Here is a 15,584-nt window from a genome sequence, read left to right on the forward strand (position 1 = left end):
ACATTTACCTAACACATAGTCGCTTGCTTCCTCAAAGAGAAAACCCCTACAAGTGGATTTATGAGAGTGAGCAGCCACAGACAGCAGCAGCACAGCAAATGTGGGAGATCTTGTTTCTTCCAGATGAGGAAACAACATGATAAAACAACATGGCAACATTGCCTGACCCTGGGCCTTGCGGTCAAAGAGATAATAGTCTAAGGCACTTCTCTCATCTTTGCTTGTACCTAACTGATGAATAGCTACATCCTTTGGTGGCAAAACTACATATAAAGTATAAAATAGGGGAGTAGTAAGTACGTATGAGCATTTTAAATAATGTATATGAAGTATATACTAAAATGCCCCAAACTTGAATCATTCACTTCGGGGACAGGTGAGAATTGAGAAAGGGCTTTGTTGCTAATTTCAGAGCTTTTAATATAGTCTCCTTGGTCATAATGGAGTTATCAGATGCTTTAGAAAATTGAAATCTGTTCACTCTTTCACCTAGATTAAGTAAATCCCACTTTTGTATCTATTTCGTATTAGCCAAGCATTCATTTAGTATCTTCTTCTGTCATATATTTAGCGACTTTCTTGGGCCCTCCTTTCCTTTGCCATCTTGCCTGTTGGTATGATGACCTAACCAGGATCAAGGGATAGAACCAATTTCAATTTGTTCCTGACTTTCTCATTTTTCATCTCCAGAGGAAACGGCCCCTGAGAACGCCATTGACCTTGGGGAAGAGAGCTTTGATATATTAACACATTTCCTAGAAAATGTCATTTTCCTTTTCTTTGCTCCTGACCGTTTGTCCCTTGTAATTTGCTTTTACTTACTGAAGATTATATTCCATTTGTCAGTTACAATACTCTGTCAACCAGCAGACCAAGCCTACCCAAGGTCTACTACAATTTTCTAGATTGTGGGTGGGCTTACAAAGACTGTGTCCAGGAATATGTGATTATTTTATCTTCACACAAAAGATAGCTTCCTTAAGCAACAGTAAATGTTTCTCTCTTAGTTCCTGGTGCTGAATTCACCTCTTTGTGCTGACTGTGAAGTTTCTCCCCAAAATCAACCTGGATTCCTCATTCCAAGGAACAGACGCTCAGGCCGCATTATGGCTTTTCATTTGCTATGTTTGCATACCACACATATTCAGTAAAACTGCCTCTTCTGGCCTGTTTCCATTTCTAAGAGTGCTACATTATTGCAGGATTTAGAAAAGTGTCTAAAAAATACACATCAGCTCTCAGTTATGTCTGTCAAACCTAACAGATATGGTTTGGCTGTGTCCCCACCCAAATCTCATCTTGAATTGTAGCTCCTGTAATTCCCACATGTTGTGGGAGGGACCTGGTGGGAGATAATAGAATCATGGGGGTGGTTTCCCCCATACCATTCTCGTGGTAGTGAATAAGTCTCACGAGATCTGATGGTTTTATAAGAGGAAACCCCTTTCGCTTGGTTCTCATTCTGTCTTGTCTACTGCCATATAAGACATGCCTTTCACCTTCCACTATGATTGTGAGGCCTCCCCAGCCACGTGGAACTGTGAGTGCATTAAACCTCTTTTTCTTTATAAATTACCCAGTCTCGGATACATCTTTATTAGCAGTGTGAGAACAGACTAATACACTAACCATTATAACGGGCAAAGTCATATAAGCCAAGAGGAATTGTATTAGTTTTCTTGTTGTTGCTGGAACAAATTACCCCAAACTTAGTGTTTAAAACAATACAAATTTATTCTCTTATAGTTCAGGGGTCAGAAGTCCAAAATTAGCCTTACTGGGCTAAAGTCAGGGTATCAGCAGGACTAATTCCTTCTGATGGCTTTGAGGGGAAAATCCTTTTCCTTCTGTTCTCACATCTCTTACTGCCCACTCTGACCCCCTGCCTCTGTCTTCTAAGGCAATTACGTTAGCCCCACCCAGATAATCCAAGATAACCTCCCCATCTCAAGACCCTTAGCTTAATCCCATCTGCAAAGTCTCTGTCATATAAGATAACAGTCACAGATTCTGGGGATGAGGAAATGGACATCTTTGGGGATCATTGTTCAGCTGACCCCAGGACCGAGACCTCCCTATTCAGTGACAGTTTTCTGTGGCCTTTCCTCTTGAGGTCAGGCTGCCTTGGTGGGGGAGGGATGTTTGTGGGTGGGCTTGCCCATGCCCTTCAGAGACCCCATGCCTGACTCCATGCCTCCTGCACCTGCAGTAGCAGCCAGGTTTCAGCTGCCTCCCAAGGACAGTAAGAGGTGTCACAGTGGTGCCCAAGGGCCATGCCACTGTGCCCAAGATGTTTGCCAACTACCCTTCCTCAACTCTGTCTTCTTTCCTTTTTTCCTTTTCAGCATTGTGTTAGTGCCAGGAGGCCACTGTGTCAGCAAGCTGAGAGGGAAACTGAAGCAAGATGTCAGGCCGGAGCGGGAAGAAGAAAATGTCCAAGCTGTCCCGTTCAGCCAGGGCAGGTGTCATCTTTCCAGTGGGGAGGCTGATGCGTTATCTGAAGAAAGGGACGTTCAAGTACCGGATCAGCGTGGGCGCCCCTGTCTACATGGCGGCAGTCATTGAGTACCTGGCAGGTAATGAGGACACGCAAAGGAGACTGCCTGCTCCCAGGTCCCCACCCTCCCCTGGGTCCCCCTCGCAGGCTGGGGAGGGATGCTCCAAATTGCCTTTTGGCTGGCTCAAGGCTACTGTGGGTGGTGACAGGGTTGCAACTGGCCTGCTTGGCTAAAATCAACTTCTGCAGACTTTAGGGGAGAGAAGAGGGTATAGGAAGGACAGGTGATCAGCATGGAAGGCAGAGAACCCAGAATCAAGTAAGTGGCCCTCCTAGACCAGTCCTGCAAAAGATGTGTCTTGCTTTAAGCGAATGCAATATATAAATAAGCTCCTGAAGAAAATAAACTGCAGGGAGAATGGGGGATTTGATACTCATTTTGTAAAAGGGAGTCTTTTTACATCAAATTGCTCATTAAACATTAGTTTTCCTGGTATATTTAAACTGGGACTCAGTGTCCATAAATAACATTTATCTGATCATTAAAAGCATCTTTCGGGTGCTGCCATGAAGCTGATGTAATATTGTAATTTTGCTCTCCTTCACTGAGGTGATTCTCGTCTAATAGGGGTGCACAGAAAATAGTTTCACGTATTTGTTGTTAAAGTTAATTTTTTTACTGAAAGATGAGATTTTGCTGTGTGTGTTCTTTATCTTAGTAACTTTCTCTTTAGCTTTTTTGTTGTTGTTCTCTTATGTCATAGTTAAATAGAAACCAAACTTTACAATATCAGGGGTGCTTTTCAGAAATATTTACAAATAAAATATATAAATATATATATACAATAAGTGTGATTTAGTCCCTTGTTGGGTAATAGCCACGAGCAACAATGTCTCTGACTTTGCCCAAGGTTAACAAATTCCCTAGACACCAAGGTTAAGTTCCTTGGAAATTCTGCCAGATTAAAAAGCAAACCTCCCCAGACAGTCTAACACTGGGGAGGCAAGCCTCACTGCATGAAATCCTCTGGGCTGTGGCAGGGCTGGTCCTCTCTTCTGTCCCCAGATTCCTCTTTTCTGCTGGTTTTTCCTCTTTTGATGCTCAGTCCTGCCCTGCCCTCTTAGTCCCCGTCGCTCACCAACCAACATTTATTGGTGAAAGGTTTTCCTTGATCTGTGCATGGAAATGTCCTCCCCCCAGAGCTTCCATCAGGCAGACCTCTGCGTCGTGAGCCTTCCTCTTATGAAATGAAAGCCTTGCTCCTGAGCTAAAAGTCCTTCCCTCCTTTAGGAGGTTGGGGAGAGCTGGAGGGCTCTGAAAAGCAGTGCTTTTCAAAGTGGGGTCATGCAGGGATCTTGTTGACAAGGGCAGGATGGCACCTGAGACTCCATTCCTCAAACTCCCAGGTGATACTGATGCTGCTGGTCCAGGGACCACATGTTGAATAGCAAGATTGTAGCCAGTCTTTTAACCTCAAGCCAAAAGATGTGGGGAATGCTTGTTTAAAATGCAAGTTCCCGCCAGGCACGGTGGCTCACACCTGTAATCCCAGCACTTTGGGAAGCTGAGGTGGGTGGATCACCTGAGGTCAGGAGTTCGAGACCAGCCTGGCCAATATGGTGACACCCCATCTCTACTAAAAATACAAAAATTAGCCAGGCGTGGTGGCAGCTACTGGATTCTTAAAAGCTCCCCCAAATGATTCTGATGGGCAGCCAGGTGAGGAAGGGAGTCAGCCAGATTCAGATGGGGGGAGGAGGGCAGGTAAACTACAGGAAGATAGTAAAGGAGGTAGGGAGTAAGGGGGAAGACTCCAAGTTTAAAAGAGTGTGTGGCCCTTTCTAATGTGCCAAGAGCAGAGCTTGGAAATGGGAGGAGTGAGAGATGAAATGGGGGCAGGGCAGCAGGCGCTAGACTGTGACAGGCCGGTAATCCCAGCTACTTGGGAGGCTGAGGCAGGAGAATCACTTGAACCCAGGAGTTGGAGGTTGCAGTGAGCTGAGATCACACCACTGCACTCCAGCCTAGGTGACAAAGCGAGACTCCGTCTCAAAAAATAAAGGCCAGGTGCAGTGGCTCATGCCTGTAATCCCAGGACTTGGGAGGCCGAGGCAGGCGGATCACGAGGTCAGGAGATCGAGACCATCCTAGCTAACATGGTGAAACCCCGTCTCTACTAAAAAAAAATAATAATACAAAAATAAAAATAAAAAATAAAATGCAAGTTCCTGGATACACTCTCAAAGGGTCTGATTCACTGGATCTGGAGTGAGGCCAAGGAATCTGATGGGAAAACCTCCTAGCTGAGGAAGGGAGAGAACAGACTTTGAGAAGAGTTTATGAAGCTTTAGAACAACCTGTTAGGTGTGTGTCACCCACTGGGACTGGAAGACACTGAGTAACTCCAAGATCCCACAGCTTCCAGATGGGGAACTAGGACTCCCTCAGGCCCTCGACCTCGAGCCGCGCAGTTTTGCTGCCCTACACTGCCCCAGTATTTGTGTGATGAAAATAACTAAGTACTTCCTGTGCCTCCATTTGGCAAAAGTCTAACCCAGTGCATATACAAAATTTGGCCTTTGGAATCCCTGGCATCTCTGTTAGTCTTTGGTTCAGATGTGTGAGATAAACGAAGCTTACCTCTTCCTGTTCGTTCATCCATTCAAAGAGCATTTGTTGAGCATCTCCACGTCAGCGCACACAGTAAGTCCTTAGGCAGAGTTCCCGCAATAGAATTGGGCCATTTATACGGTGGGTTGAACATGGAGAGGATGAGCACCTGCAAGGGTGCCATTGCCAAAGTCCTCCTGCCCCTGGCCAGTCCCAGTGTCCAGACCATCCTGGGCCATGTGGAGGAGGAGAAGGTGACATTGGTCTCCTGAGGCCCAGGCCTGTCCTCTGTGTCCTTTCCCTCCCTTCTTTGTGCCCTTTCTCTCCCCCAAAGGCAGGCAGGCACTGAGAGAGTGCAGGCTCAGATGTCGGTTCCAATCAGGATGACTCATTGGCCAGCTCTGTTACCTTAACCTCTCTGAGCTCCAGGTGTTTCCAGAACTAGCCCATTTAACCTCATTCAATGAGCTAATATGTGTAAAACACCTGGCGTATAGGATGCACTCAATAAATGGTAATTCTTCTCCTCCCCCCTCTATTAAGAGCTGACAAAATCATTCAGGACAAAGTATAAATGACTAATTCCATTAAGGTGGTGTATTTTTAGGCTGAATTTGCATTTTAATGGGATAAGGTGTTTTAATCCAAAGGAATGAATCATATTAGTGGAATTGCAAGCTACTGTTGAGTAAGTGACATGGGGGATTTTAGTCTGTTTTTTGGTTTGTTTGTTTTTTAAAGAGGTATCCATTGATTCTGTTTAGGGAAGGGGGGTCAAAGTGTGGAAGCCTCCTGTCACCCTTGAAATGACTTCCACATTCATGAAACAAATCTAGACTGAGTGCCTCATTTGTATCAGGTCTTGAAGATACAGCAGAAAACCAGCTAACTTGGTCCTTCCCATTGCTGGACTTAGAGCCTAGTGAGGAGGACAAGAAGGAAATGCCTCACAATACGAATCAGGTGCTGTCGGGCAGGGAATGAGAGGAACTTCGGGAAGTGCGGGTTGGGGGAAGGGCTGCCTAATCTAACATAAGTGTTGTTAAGACCTAAACCAGGCTGTCAACCCTGCATTTTCTCCTATCAATTGATTTCAAATCCTGATGCCTGGGTCCCACCCCCGAGATTCTGGGGTATTTTCCGTGCATCAGGATTCTTAAAATCTCCCCCGAATGATTCTGATGGGCAGCCAGGTGAGGAAGGGAGTCAGCCAGATTCAGATGGGGGGAGGAGGGCGGGTAAACTACAGGAAGATAGTAAGGGAGGTGGAGAGTAAGGGGGAAGACTCCAAGTTTAAAAGAGTGTGTGGCCCTTTCTAATGTGCCAAGAGCAGAGCTTGGAAGTGGGAGGAGTGAGAGATGAAATGGGGGCAGGGCAGCAGGCGCTAGACTGTGACCGCCCTTGAAGGCCACGTTGAGGGTTCACGCACACACACACAGACACACAGACACACACACACACACACACACACACATATGGCAGAGGAGGCATCAAAGAGAGGTGGCAGCATCTGCGAGGCATCACTCTGGCTTTAGGTAGAGATCAGTTGTCAAGGAGCAAGAACAGATTCCAGGAGACCAGTGGAGTTGTTTTAGTGTCACTTTGTAAAGAACTGACAGTGGCCAGGACCAAGGGTGCACAGTGGGGATGGTGAAAAGAAATGGAAAATCTGGGAGCTTTCTGGAGAGTGGAGTCAGCTCCGCTCCGTAATGGATTGGATCCGCAGGGAGAGGCATCAAGGTTGACATGAATCCTGTAAGCATGGACTAGCTACTTTCTCTCAGGCCACACTACCATGGGGTGAGAAGTAGACTGACGTGTGGACTTGGAGACAAAAGGAGTAGGGAATGGGTAAAAGAAGTCTGGCCAGCTGGACGTGGTGGCTCACGCCTGTAATCCCAGCACTTTGGGACGTGGAGGCGGGCAGATCACCTGAGGTCAGGAGTTCGAGACCAGCCTGACCAACATGGAGAAACCCCATCTCTAATAAAAATACAAAATTAGGCCGGGCGCGGTGGCTCACGCTTGTAATCCCAGCACTTTGGGAGGCCGAAGCGGGCGGATCACGAGGTCAGGAGATCGAGACCACGGTGAAACCCCGTCTCTACTAAAAATACAAAAAAATTAGCCGGGCGTGGTGGCGGGCGCCTGTAGTCCCAGCTACTCGGAGAGGCTGAGGCAGGAGAATGGCGTGAACCCGGGAGGCGGAGCTTGCAGTGAGCCGAGATTGCGCCACTGCACTCCAGCCTGGGTGACAGAGCGAGACTCCGTCTCAAAAAAAAAAAAAAAAAAAAAAATACAAAATTAGCCGGACGTGGTAGTGCTTGCCTGTTATCCCACCTACTCGTGAGGCTGAGGCAGGAGAATCACTTGAACCCAGGAGGTGGAGGTTGCGGTGAGCCGAGATCGTGCCATTGCACTCCAGCCTGGGCATCAAGAGCAAAACTTCATCTCAAAAAAAAAAAAAAAAAAAAAAAGAAAAAAAAAGTCTGGTCGAGAGGAAGGAGAAGAGAGAGCAAAGCAGCTAGTGGATGGAGAATGGTGCCTGTACCTGAAGTAGGGAGCAATGGATGAGAACCAGGCTGCAGCAGGAGGGGCTCAGTTTGGGACCTGTTGAGCTTTGGTGTCTATAAGATGTCTAAGAGGGCTGGGCAGAGTGGCTCGTGCCTGTAATCCCAACACTTTGGGAGGCCAAAGTAGGAGGACCACTTGAGTCCAGGAGTTCCAGACCAGCTTGGGCAAGATGGTGAGACCTCGTCTCTACAAGAAATTAAAAAATTAACCAGGTGTGTGCTGGGCACAGTGGCTCACACCTATAATCCCAGCACTTTGGGAGATCGAGGCGAGTGGATCACCTGAGGTCAGGAGTTCAAGACTAGCCTGACCAACATGATGAAACCCCATCTCTACTAAAAATACAAAAATAAGCTGGGCATGGTGGTGCATGCCTGTAATCATCCCAGCTACTTGGGAAGCTGAGGCAGAAGAATCACTTTAACCCGGGAGGCGGAGGTTGCAGTGAGCCAAGATCACACCATTGCACTCCAGCCTGGGCAACAACAGTGAAACTCCATCTCAAAAAAAAAAAAAAAAAAAACCTAACTGGGTGTGGTGGCATGTTCTGAATAGTCCCAGTTGCTAGGGAAGCTGAGGTGGGAGGATTCCTTGAGCCCAGGAATTTGAGGCAGCAGTGAGCTATGATTCCACCACTGCGATCCTCAGCCTGGGTGACCAAGCAAGGCCCTGTCTCTCAAAAAAAAAAAAAAGATGTCCAGAAGAGCAGAGTGGATAGAAATGCTGGATCCAGCCAGGCCTGAACCTAGATTCTGGTTCTGTCACGTATCAGCTATGAACCCTGAGGCTCATTGCTTTACCACTCATGATGTTACTGTGAGGATTACATAAAATAATGCATGAAAAGTGCTTAGCACTGCTCGGCACACATGAGCAACTCCATCCATGTGGCTATTGCTCTTATTGAGTGAAGACACCCTAGGTGTGTCGGGAGCTCAGGAGGGAGCTGTGGGCGGGAGGTTCACATCGGTGTGTTAAGGCAGTGGAAGTGAGGGAGGTCACCCAGAGAGAGCACAGGACCCAGCATGAGTGACACCAGTGTGCCCAGTGGGCCAGGGAGAGGGGGAAAGGATGGCAAAGGAGGCTGAGGAAAGCCAGAGGGTAAGGAGGAAAGATGTGAGCATGTGACGCGTCAGAGGCCAAGGGAAGAGAGGGAAGGCCAGGAGCCCCTAAGGGTCACGCTGATAAAAACCAGACAAGTACAAAAGATCTAGCCACCTCAGGGTCATGGTGACCTTGGCAAGGACAGCGTGGGAGGTCAGAACCAAACCGCAGTGAGTTGAGAAGTGGGAGGTGTGGACTGGGAGACAAAGGGGGTGGGGACTCTTCACACTCAAAGTAGTTATTAGAGCTGCCACCAGATCTTATGAATGAATGAAATGTAAAATGGTGCAGCCTATAGTAAAAATAATTTAATTGTACATTTTTAAATAGCTAAAAGAGTACAATTGGATGGTTTGTAACACCAAGGATAAATGCTTGAGAAGGAAACCCCATTTTCCATGATGTAATTATTACACATTTAATGCCTGTATCAAAATATCTATGTACCCCATACATATATACACCTACTATGTACTCACAAAGATTAAAAATAAAAAATGTATTTTTAAAAAAGAGTGCAGCCACGGTGGATAACAGTTTGATGGTTCCTAAAAAAGTTAAACATAGAATTACCAATACAACCAAGCAATTCCACTCCTAGCTATTTACCCAAGAGAACTGAAAGCAGGGACTTGGCCGGGCACAGTGGCTCACGCCGGTGATCCTAGCACTTTGGGAAGCCAAGGCGGGTGGATCACCTGAGATCGGGAGTTCGAGACCAGCCTGACCAACATGGAGAAACCCCGTCTCTACTAAAAATACAAAATTAGCCGGGTGTGGTGGTGCGTGCCTGTAATCCAGCTGCTGGGGAGGCTGAGGCAGAAGAATCACTTGAACCCGGGAGGCGGAGGTTGCAGTGAGCCGAGATTGCACCATTGCACTCTAGCCTGGGCAACCAGAGTGAAACTCCATCAAAAAAAAAAAAAAGAAAAAAAGAAAAAAGAAAAAGAAAAGAAAGAAAGAGAGAAAGGACGTAAACAGATATTTGTGCAACCATGTTCTTAGCAGCATTTTTCACAGCAGCTGAAAGGTGGAAGCAACCAAGTGTCGATCAACAGATGAATGGATAAGCAGAATGTGTTATATTCATACAATGGGCTGTTATTCAGCCATAATATTTCAAAAATGAATAAAATTCTGATACATGCTACAACCTGGATGAATCTTGAAAACATTATGCATATGAAGGATGGCAGACACAATAGGGCAATATTGTATGGTTCTATTTATATGAGATACCCAGAGTAGGTGATACCTAGAAGAGGTGAATTTATAGAGACAGAAAGTAGAATAGAAGTTACCAGGGGCTGGGGAGAGGGAGGGAGAAATGATGAGTTATTGTTTAATGGGTACAGAGTTTCCATTTGGGATGATGAAAAAGTTCTGGAAATGGATAGTTATGGTTGTGCAACATTGTGAATATACTTAATGCCATTGAATTGTATCCTCTAAAATGGTTAAATGGTAGATGTATGTTATGTATGTTTTCCTTTTTTTTTAATCAAACACCTTGTTCTGAGAAGAGTTGTTGGGCCTCACCAGACTACCAAAGGGATTCCCAGCACCAACAGGGTGTAGCCCCCCTGCCGGAGGGGGAGAGCTGGAAACACAGGGACAAGGAGCCCCGTGGGAAAGCTGGGACCCCGGGGTCTCCAGAGCTGCCTGGGGGCCTTGGCCCCAGGTGGGGAGGCACCTCCTCCAGCTCCCAGAAGAAAGGCTGCTGGGGACTGATGCAGACACTGCAGTGTGCCCCTAGAGACAAGCACCCCCAAGATAACTTCTTCCCACACACAGGCACAGCCTCTCTAAGTGACCCTCATTACACAACTCTTAAGTGGCAGTATTCCACTCTTCTCTCCCACCCAAATCTCCGTGGCAAGCAGTGCTCTTCACCCCCACATGAACTGGATTCTCCTGCTGATGTCCTGGGGACCAACGAGCCACCATCGGTGGGCTTCCCCTGGCCAGTCTACTGCTCCTGTCAGATTTATGTCTGTGGTTTCTGAAGGCCCTCTCTCCCACACACTGCCTCTGGAAGGCAACCTGGGGCCACAGGTATGGCCAGGAAGAGAAGGCTGGGGACAACACGGTCAAAAAAGGAGGGCACAAATTCTCAGCAACACTGGGTGAGAGACAGCAGCCTGCCTCACCTGATTCTATGGACTGACTGTCTGGCTAGCCCCAGGTTCACGTGCGATCATGATGCTAGAGCCACAGTGTCTCTAGCCCCAACCCGGTGAAGGAGGGTGCACAGTCCCGCAAAGAGTGCATGCTCAGCTGCTCATCTAGAATGCCCCATTGACCTGAACATGCTTGCCTCCCAGAATGGTTATCACGTTCCTGCGTCAGTTTCTTGATCTGTGGAATTGTGATAATGTTGGCCCAGTTCACATCTCCAATGTAAGTGAGGAAAAATGGACTGAAAAAACAAGCCCCAAATTCTGCAGTAACATTTTGTATGTGCTGACAGTAGATATTGATAGTAGATATTGAGAAGGAATAGTTTATAATCATTTTGATGATGAGAAAATGTTCTGTCATATAATACATTTTCAACTGACCAGAACAAGTAGGTCTTAAAATAGGGCTGAATTTCAGGACATCCCATGAAATCATTGTGTAACATAAACACTTGTCATTTACATGTCATTTCCAGATAATTGGGTCTCACCACTTAACACCAAAAATTTTCTTATCTAATGATTCTCATTTATTACATTTGTGTTTTTAAAAGACTACTTGGACCACCAGCACATGTGGCCGTGCAGGTTGTACACAGCACAAGAATACACATTTAAGGGAATATCATTCAAATCCTAGACTACAAAGATTTGTGTATTTATTATGAGAATTTCCAGCAGATGGTAGTAAAGAGTTTTGTTCTAACAAAATCCAGAAAGTAAAACATCTTGCTAGGCATAGTGGCTCACCTTTGTAATCCCAGCTACTCGAGAGGCTCAGGCGGGAGAATCACTTGAGCCCAGAAGGTTGAAGCTGCAGTGAGCCTTGATAGCACCACTGCACTCCAGCCTTGGCAACAGAGCAAGACCCCGTCTCTAAATATAAAAAGTGTCTTGAGGCAGGAATGTCTTTTCTTTCTTTTTTTAGAGGCAGGGTAAGTTTTTGTTGCCCAGGCTAGAGTGCAGTGGTGTGGTCACGGCTCACTACAGACTAGACCTCCTGTGCTCAAGCAATCCTCCTGCCTTAGCCCCCTAAGTAGCTGGAACTACAGGCACATACCACCAGGCCTGCCTAATTTTTGTATTTTTTGTAAAGACAGGGTTTCGCCATGTTGCCCAGGCTGGTCTTGAACTCCTGAGCTCAAGCGATTTGCTTGCCTCTGCCTCCCAAAGTGCTGGGACCACACCCGGCTAGGAGCATCTTTTTCTAATTTGCACAAAGGTACCTATTGGGTCACCAGTGGCCTTGCTGGCATGGATCTGGAGAACAACAAAACTAGGGATGGGGAAACCATCTAGACACCCAATACAATTATCTGGGCTAGAAGAGAAGAGAGCTTTAACTCAGGCGATGGCAACAAGAAGGCCAAAAGTATGTGAGATTGATGAGGCTGGATGGACCCCACATGGTGACTGGAAGGAGATGGGGAGTGGGAGAGGGAAGGATAGGGAATCACTCCCAGGCCTCTAGTAGGAGCCATGTGTGGATGGAGCTGCCACTTCTAAGGGCGACGAGAAATGTAGGTTTGGGGAAATTATTTTGATTTGGGGACTGTGATTTTGCTTTACCTGTGAAACCCCCAGGTGAGGCTATCTGGGTGATATCATGGGAGGGCTGGAGGTGCAGATTCAGTAGTACATATGGGTGGGTAGAAGCTGGAGCCATGAGTCCGATGGAGTTTTCCCCAGAAGATTGCACGGCCCTAGCAGAGCAGAAGGCACAGACAGAACCCCAGGGACACCGCCAATCAGTGGGCAAGTGGACAAGGAAGAAAGGGCCTGGGAAGGAGACAGAGTCTTGGTCACTCCACCTCACCTGTCCCAACCCTATAATTAATGTGCTATTTCCCATCTTCTGTGGGCTGGAATATCCACTGTTGGTTTAAATTGTATACAAAATGAAAGGACACAGACTTTTCCAAAATAATGTGTATGAGCTTTACAGCATCCCTTTTGGCTAAAGAAATTCTTTTTACTACTAGATACTCAGCTGTTATAAGGATTTGGCAGGATTAATAAAATCCCCAAGATCAATAAAGTCACTCAAGAATGTAGCAAACTTTTTTAGTTCATGGGACAATATTTGCCATAATCACATTTGAAACTATTAATGATGCTTAATGTTTTTCTTGTTTCATTTGCTTTGAATTTTTTTTTTTTTTTTTAGAGTCAAGGTCTCTTCTGTCACCCAGGCTGGAGTGCAGTGGCACTATCACAGCTCACTGCAGCCTTGAACTACTGAGCTCAAGTGATCCTCCCACCCCAGCCTCCCAAAGTGCTGGGGTTATAGGCATGAGCCCTGTGCCTGGCTAATGATTAATGTTATTACAAACATTTAAATGGTGAAATCCATGTCTCGGGGATGTCCAGACTAAACATCCGAAAGAGATAAGAACTATTTGATGTAGATTTTCTGTGATGTATTATCTTTTTCTCTCTAAGGAAAAAAAAAAAAAAAAAAGTCCTACCACTGCTTTTGCACTAGAACACGTAATCAAGGTTTTCTTTCTTATGAATTATTTCAAAAGGGTTCAGCCCAGTTGCATGATCCCCAAGCATCGTCCGCATTCCCTGAATTGTGCTGCATGCTGAGTCTCTGCCTTCAGTCTCGTCCTATGCTGTTTGATTCCAGCAGATTTTTTTTGTGTGTGAATGTCTGTGCATCTGTCTGTCAAGCTGAAAATAACCTGACCTTCATGGGCTTCCTGAAGACTCCAAATATTTAGTGCTTCCCATGAGCCCTGCCTCTTATGCTGACAGTCAATTTGATGAACTTGGGGAGGGCGCTTAATTTCTCCCTCTATATGCAGGTAACAGGAGGCAGGAAAGTAAAGATCCAGGATGCTAAATTCAATTCAGTTGCTCAGAAGCTTAAAATTGGGAGGCTCATTAACCCCCAAACCCATCTATAAAAAGGGACAAGTGGAGTGCTTCTTCCTCCCATGTGTACCCCAGAAATGAGAGTCCCTTGAGATGAGCAGGGGCAGCACACTTCCCTTCACTGTGCACAATGGAGAGCTGCACATTTTAACCCAGAGCCATAAAGCAAGCCTGCCGGGAACAGCGGCTCACGCCTGGAAATCCCAACACTTTGGGAAGCTGAGGTGTGAGGACCACTTAAGCCCAGCAGTTTGAGACCAGCCTGGACAACAAAGTAAAACCGTGTCTCTACAAAAAAATTAAAAATTAGCCTGGCGTGATGGCACCAGCCTGTGGTCCCAGCTACTGAGGAGGCTGATGGGGGAGGATCACTTGAGTCCAGGAGGGTAAGGCTGCCGTGAGCCATCACTGCACTCCAGCCTGGGTGACAGAGGTGAGATCCTGTCTCCAAAAATAAAGTCTATTTGAAAGCTTTATAATTCCATTTTCTTTTCTTTCTTTCTTCTCTTTTTTTTTTTTTAAACAGAATCTCACTATGTCTGTTGTGAGTGCCGTGGCCCAGTCTCGGCTCACTGCAGCCTCTACTCCCAGGTTCAAGTGATTCTCCTGCCTCAGCCTCCCAAGTAGCTGGGATTATAGGCGCACACCACCAAGCCTGGCTAATTTTTGTATTTTTAGTAGAGACGGGGTTTCACCATGTTGGCCAGTCTGGTCTCGAACTCCTGACCTCAAGCTATCCACCCGTCTCTGCCTCCCAAATTGCAGGGATTACAGGCATCAGCCACCATGCCTGGCCACTCCATTTCCTTTTAATGGGCATCCTTTTGAAGAGGAAGCAAGGATTGGGCAACAGCCTGAAAGCAGCAAGCCTGCTTATCTAATACAGCATTAATTTCATTTTTCCAATGTAATCCGTGGGTTCACAGACAGCATTAATTTCAAATACCTTATCCCGCTGTCCCAACAAGCATTCTCACACTTCTCAAATTTTAGTGCCCCAATCTTTGATTCAGAAAACATGGTCACTGCATAAATGAATTGTTGGCAAATACAATATTCATTGCTTAATAATCTGGAAAAGATGTGAGAACGAATTTACGGTGATTTAGCACTTTTCTTTATGGAAATGCTTATGAATATTTAACTGTAATGTTTATTTTATTCTAATTTTTTTGTTAATCACATGTGCTTAGTTAATACGGCATACTTATGCCAAGTTTTTGTGATTGCCGTAGATTTTATGAATGATGGCAATTTCATGTGCTCTTTTATTTGAAATTAGATTGATTGCAAAGACTCATACAAAGTCATCTGTTAATTTTAGGGCTTAGTATTTGTGCCATTGTATCAGCGTATCCTCCCAGCACATACCCACATGCACACGCACACATATGCCTGCCTGCACACACACACACACACACACACAATACATTCATGCACACACACGCACATATGCCTGCCTGTACACTCACACACACACAACACATTCATGCACACGCACACACGCACACTTTCCCCCCTTATTATCAGTGAGACAACAACACATTGGCACATTCCCTCTAGCTTTCTAAGGGAAGGAATTTTTCTTTAAAGGCTCATTCATACTTTTGAAGGCAAATTTGATTTAGCAGAACATCCTTCTAAAATTGAGGAAGAAAGAAAAATAACAAAATAAAACAGAAGAGGAAGGGGGAAAGCATATAGATAGTAGAAACCAATTCTACAGATTTCTTTTTTT

The 15,584-nt window shown here is 45.9% G+C and overlaps 1 protein-coding gene across 1 annotated transcript in view; it reads left to right on the top strand.

Moving 5' to 3' along the window:
* MACROH2A2 (macroH2A.2 histone) overlaps positions 1–15,584 on the top strand; it is a 59,924-nt gene that overhangs the window by 20,749 nt on the left and 23,591 nt on the right. Inside the window, exon 2 of the mRNA XM_055274559.2 lies at positions 2,346–2,576. Within this exon, the coding sequence (XP_055130534.1) occupies positions 2,405–2,576 (172 nt within the window). The 5' untranslated portion in view covers positions 2,346–2,404. The remainder of the gene's footprint in view (positions 1–2,345; positions 2,577–15,584) is intronic.

The sequence above is a fragment of the Symphalangus syndactylus genome, chromosome 4, assembly GCF_028878055.3.
Source record: "Symphalangus syndactylus isolate Jambi chromosome 4, NHGRI_mSymSyn1-v2.1_pri, whole genome shotgun sequence".
NCBI classification, from domain to species: Eukaryota; Metazoa; Chordata; class Mammalia; order Primates; family Hylobatidae; genus Symphalangus; species Symphalangus syndactylus.